The sequence below is a fragment of the Hibiscus syriacus genome, unplaced genomic scaffold (assembly GCF_006381635.1).
Source record: "Hibiscus syriacus cultivar Baekdansim isolate YM2019G1 unplaced genomic scaffold, ASM638163v2 tig00111402_pilon, whole genome shotgun sequence".
NCBI lineage: Eukaryota > Viridiplantae > Streptophyta > Magnoliopsida > Malvales > Malvaceae > Hibiscus > Hibiscus syriacus.
In genome coordinates this window covers 5,717,715-5,723,748 of record NW_024063082.1, presented here as the reverse complement: position 1 = coordinate 5,723,748, position 6,034 = coordinate 5,717,715, and the positions used below count along the sequence as shown (strand labels likewise).

General features: G+C 32.2%; 1 protein-coding gene across 1 annotated transcript; it reads right to left on the bottom strand.

Annotated features, from left to right (window-relative positions):
• Positions 1–3,879: 3,879 nt before the first annotated feature.
• Positions 3,880–6,034, bottom strand: LOC120161718 (myb family transcription factor IPN2-like). The gene is made up of 6 exons (XM_039171928.1): positions 5,755–6,034; positions 5,588–5,664; positions 5,366–5,423; positions 5,205–5,259; positions 4,711–4,753; positions 3,880–4,595 (listed from the first exon to the last, which is right to left on the bottom strand). The coding sequence occupies exons 1-6, from the start codon at positions 5,921–5,923 to the stop codon at positions 3,954–3,956; spliced, it is 1,044 nt and encodes a 347-aa protein (XP_039027859.1). The 5' UTR covers positions 5,924–6,034; the 3' UTR covers positions 3,880–3,953.

The following is a 6,034-nucleotide window of genomic DNA, read 5'->3' as shown; positions in this document are numbered from 1 at the left end:
CCATAAAAATTCATACAAATAATAAAAAACCAAGGAAATATATTTTTTTGGTAAAAAAAATGTTTAGGTCAAGGGTGGCTCTCCCATTCTAAGGTCAAGGCATACTCAAGAATCAATTGAGATTTACATAGGAATTTATAGATTGACCACCAAGAATGACGGTGATAGGATTCAAACTTAACCTTACAAGCTCAAATTATTGAATCTCAACTATTTGTATCAATACTCGTCGGCATTCAAGGAAGTATTTGGTACACAAAATATAAGTTTAAAGTATATATAAAAATAAGTTTAAACACGAGTATTTGGTACACAAAATATAAGTTTAAAGTATATATAAAAATAATTTTAAACTCTCAAAACATTTTGTAAATATTTACACAGGTATTCATATATAATATAATACACATTATAAAAATTTAACGTGGATAATAAATTATAAATTGATGTGGTAAGAAATTATATATATATATATATATATATATATATAATTTTTAAAATTTTATATAAAAAGTTGATGTTATAAACAAAAAGAAGTTTTCGCACGTAAAATTATTATTGTTATTATAAAATTAACATGATGATTAATTATATTCAATTCAATAAAATCTATAAATTATGATGATTGTCTAAACTCGTTAGAATTGTCATTGCAATTCACTTGTATAAACGTTAATAGAGCACCTCTCATTAACTAATTTTTTATTTTTTAATGTAAAATCAATTATCAAAATCAAACTGATAAAAAACATAAAGGTTAGAGAAGATGGTTTTTTTAGGAGAAAAATATATTTTTTAGATTTTTTATAAGGACGGTAAAATATTTACAAACTTTTGAAGATTTAGGGGTTCATTTTTAAATTTATCTTTCTTAACATATCGCATCATTAAACTATAAGTTAACACTTAACAGTCTTAGCAACTAAAATGTCATATATTGATAACTTAAGTGCCCAAAATCAAACACTTCCAAAAGGGATCACTTGTGTAATTCACCCTATTTTCATATATAGATAAAGAAGCCCATAGTATTAGAGTTTAATGACGGGGAAGGGAGATGGGGTTGGGCTGTAGTGAACTTAAAGATCTAATCAGTTTTAGGTGATGAAATGGCTCTACCGCAGTGGCCATTCACTCATTTGCCCCCTGGTGAAATGGCCCTATTGCAGTGGTTCTACCGTAAGATCCACTTACTTTTTTAATTTTATATAAATTTATGATAATTAGATGAGTGGAAATATATGGTTGAGAGAGTCTTACTTATATGTGTGAAAAATATAGAAAATACATTAAAAATCTTACTTGATTTATAATAACATTAAAAATCTTACTTATATATGTGAAAATATATATATATATGTGTCTTATATGATTAGAGAAAATCGTTTAAATTAAAATAAATATATATCATATGGTTATAAAAAGTATAATTAAATTTAAAGAGAAATTCGAACAACTCGATTCGATTCGACTAAAATTTTATAAACTCGATTTAACTCAAAAAAAATATTTCAAATGAAGTTTGAATCAAAATTAAAACTCATTAACTCGACTAACTTAAAAAAATTATTTGACTCAACTCGTTTGAATATTCGTCCCAAATATTGGGCATCACAGTTGGAAAACTTAGGGGTCAAACCAAGTAACAAAATTTACATATATCAAAATAATAATGAGATACAAGTTCAAAGGAAACATATCATTTAACCCTTATTATCATCATCATTAATTTTTAATTAAATAATATTTTACATTAAAGGGGTTGAAGTTGGGTTTATAGTATTTTGTTTGAGTTTAGAATTGGACTTGATCTGTAATATTGTTGGGTTAGGGTTTTGGAATTGTAAAACTAAATAGAACAGGTTCAATCAGTTTCCATCTGAGCCTTAATTACTTTCAGTTCTGAGAGAGTGGGGTAGGGAGTGAGACAGAAGAAGCTTCAGGACTGAGTAACTCTACTTTTCACAGACAAAATTTCTGAAATGCAAAATCAAGTAAAAGCATTCATACGACTAAACAAATAGAATCCAAAGTGCTTTGTACAGAGGGATGCAATACAACCTATATTACAATTGCTGTAGTTATCACCATCTTTAATTATATACTTAGATGATAATAATAATAATGCATTCATTCCTTAATGAGAGGGCATAAACTTTTTAACTTTATTTCATACACGTTATGAAAAGATAGAAGCTTCCTCGATATGTGAACTCGTGGGAGTGAGTTGTATTCTTCCCCTTCCCCTTTAGGCTTTATTACCTTTTCTTTCCTTTTACAATCTCTCTCTCTCTTAGTTTGTGCCTTAGTTACATAGGTATGCATTGGAGACAGAGAGCTTTTCTGTGACAAATTGCAGTCCCCAAAATTTTCTCTGCAACCAATAAAGGTAACTGTGGTAATGGCAGTGGCACCACCATCGTTTACTCGACAAATGAAAAGAACTGAGCCAAGATACATGCGTATCTCAAATAGTTCTACATACATACATGCATGCATGTTTCTATGTATCGAACGTAAAAGTAGGGTTGATCCACACACGATGATTGAAACTTGAAAGTAATAATGGGTGTCCACTTCGAAATTTGAGACCCAATGAATAAGGAGAGGTGAAAGAGGTTAAAAGGTAGATACTCTATGTCGGTTTCCATCATTGGCAATTAATATTGCTCTAAACAAGTTGGAGCAAAAAGAGCTTGCTAACTATGTATGATAGAAAAATGTGCATAGTTCCCAATGAAATTATATTATACACATTATGATTTTGCAGAGGCATGTGCTCCCAAACCTGTGATCTTTTGCTTTAATGGGATCATGTTTTTTTTTTAAGTTAGTGTGGCTTCGTTCTTCCCGATGATGTTGTCTGCAATGATAACAAGTAACTAACTTTAAAAGTGACGGTTTTTAAAAGTTTTCTTCATTCTACCAAGAGGAACCCGGAGATTATGAGAAGACAGTTGCTAGATATTGACCAATTTCGACTAGAGATAGATCAAGAGAGGTGACGAGATTGATTGTTCTCTAAATTTTTAATATTCTCGAATAATTTAGATGTTTTCTTTATATTTTTATTGATAATAAATTTGTATCCTGTTAAAATTTTATACACTCATCTCTTAAATATAAAATTATGCATCTATCCTGATTATGATAATGTTGTTTTCTTACGTATACTACCAAAATGTTGTCTGACGGCATCTGCTTTGTTCTTAAAGTATTTTAAAATCTTTTACTTGACCAAATACAGAAGAAAAAAAAATGAGAACATTAATTCCAAATTTGACATGCAAAACATGATATGTATAAAAGGGTAAATATACATTTTGGTACTTGAACTTAAGTCTCACGTTTAATTTGGTGCTTAATCTAGTTTTGGTCCAATTAGACATATGAACTTTATTTCATGATTCAACTAAATCATTTACTACAATTACCAAGTTGGAAACAAAAATCAAGTTCAAGTACTAATTTTAATCAAAAAGTAAAATCTAATTGGACAAAGAAAACACATTCGGTGTCAAATTGAACCTTAAACTAAGTTCAAGTACCTAATCAAACACAAAAAAATTGAAGTACCAAAATAAATATTGAAATCAAATTTGAATATCAAAATGCACATTTATCATATAAAAATAGCATTACAATGAGTAACCAAGGATTCAAATACGATAGGTTAAAAACAATTAAAAATGCAAAATATATAAAATTACCAATATCATAAAATTCGAATGATTGGAAAGTACAAATTGGTGTACTAAACTCATAATAATTAATTTAAGTGACAAATTAAGATTGACATGCATGGCACATGCATTATCATTTACCTTAGGCAAAGCCCTATTGTAATTATAATAATTATTTACTAAGCCCTAATCGAATATCAGACTCGGAGGGAGCATAATTAATTAACCTTTAAGTCTAATAATAAGCCATACGTGTGTGTTAGCAATTGATCATCCAAATGATGAATGTCTCCCCTGTGACATACTACCACTATTTATCATAGGGCTCATCCTCTCTGCCTGAAGAGGTGCCCTCCTTGGCGACGGCCTCTCCAGCTTAGGCGACTCTTCAAACTTCTTTTCGCCTATGCCATCTCCGGAAAGTACTGGCTTCGCGTCGTAAATCTCCGATATACTGTCTAGCTCGGTATTCGGGGTTGCGAGTTGAATCTGGTCGGTTTTAAAAGGATCATCTTGAGGTCCGAGACACGACGGAGCGGTTCCCAAATCTTGAAGTCGGAGTTCATCGGACCAGATCAAAGGACTCTTCCCGCTACCACTATAAGGGCTCGGTCTCTTCTTTCCGAGGCAAGAGTTATCGTTAATCGAAATGAAGTCGTCAAGCAACGGTCTATCCATGTTGTGTTGGAGATCAAGTTGGTCGCCCCCATAAATGTTGAGGTCTTGAAAGGGTGGAAAATTGAGAGGACCTAAATCTTTCATCGTTCCGATGTCGGGAATACCCTGATTTCCCATTCCTTTGTAGCCTCCGGCAGCCATGTTTTCGCCGGCTAGTGTTTGACAAGCCTTTTCCAGCATGGACTGCATATACTTTCCTTGAGCCTCAATCCTTAATTGAAGGTGTCTTTGAACCTGCCACGCATGATGAATAAGTCCATATAAAAGGTTTATCCACTGAAAAATATCCTTAAGATTTTTATTTAATTATTTTGGATCTGGTGAACGATCAAGACAAGAATATTCATACCTCCAGTTGCTCATGAAGTCTTCTCTGCACTTCCATTTGCATCCTAATCCATGCATCATGTTAGAATTACACATACGAATATCCAAAATAATTCTATTTTTAAGGGGAAAAAATGGCACAAGTAAGGGATTTATTTCCCTTTTAGATCAGATTTATATTTATTTAATTCATACCTTAGAGATCATGCAAATTTAATTTCATTTTAACTGAAATGTCCAATATATATTTATATATGAGCCAACACACCCATGCAATTGACACCGTTTTTAAAAAAAAAATATTTATAAAAATTATATGAAAAATATTAAAAATAAAATTAATATACTATTTTAAATGAATATTGATACCATCTTAATAATAATACACTTATAATTTGATCACACTCACCTAAAAAAATGTGTAATTTATATTTTAATACCGTAATTTAAATTTTTCTAACTCTCGTCTTACATGTATATATATAATAAAATCACAGCAAGTGAACAAATACATACTCGTTCATGCTACGAGCCATCATGCCAGAGGAAGATGCAGCATTTCTTTGAAGATCTGACGCCCCCGAGGAAAAAAAGAAAGAAAAAACAATTAGCTACATACATGCATATAGTGTTGATAAAGTAAACCCTAGAAAAAAAGAGTCCACCTTATGTCTTACCATCTTTTATAGTTTGATCGTTTAATTCCTTGTGAGGTTGCTTTCCAAGTCTGAATTTCTAATCCAGCAAGAAGAGATTAAAATCAGTGTAATCAAAAGAAGCAAAGAGAAAAGAGGAAAAGAGAAAATCCAAGACAACCCTACATAGCGAAGCTTGTCACAAAAGGTCTAGAACCAAAAAAAAATAAAGCAAGCATGGCATAATCGGTGTTGTATTCAAACCTGGAGATGGCTCTTAAGGTGGTAAAGTGTAAGACCCTTCACACCCATAACTCTCATGATTGTTTTCGGAGTCGCCTCTGTCAAAGTTACACAAATTATATTCATACACACAAATAATCAATTCGAAGGTGAAAGAAGAAGAAGAAAAGGGTTAATAGATGAAGTACTGTCGGGTCCTCCGAGCTGCGTAACGGCGTCGACGAAGCGTTCGTGGAGCTCGACGGTCCAACGCAGTCGAGGCTTTGGGTCAGTGGTGAGAACCAGACCAGAGTCGCCTTGAACACACATGGGTCTATCATGGGAATTCATAGTTGAAGGCTTCTTTGGTTGGAACATTCTCTCAGAGGCTTTGAGAATACCCTGAGATTCAAGAACAAATGCGATATGCAAATAGGGAGGAATAGGGTGCGTTTTCGAAGAAGAGAGGACTGCTTTCGGTTCGCTGGT

Coding starts and splice junctions, on each gene's coding strand:
- LOC120161718 (XM_039171928.1), bottom strand. CDS start 5,923: ATGTTCCAACCAAAGAAGCCTTCAACTATGAATTCCCATGATAGACCC. Junction 5,424..5,587: donor ACCTTAAGAGCCATCTCCAG/GTTTGAATACAA, acceptor TTGCTGGATTAG/AAATTCAGACTTGGAAAGCA. Junction 4,754..5,204: donor ATGGCTCGTAGCATGAACGA/GTATGTATTTGT, acceptor TGCATGGATTAG/GATGCAAATGGAAGTGCAGA.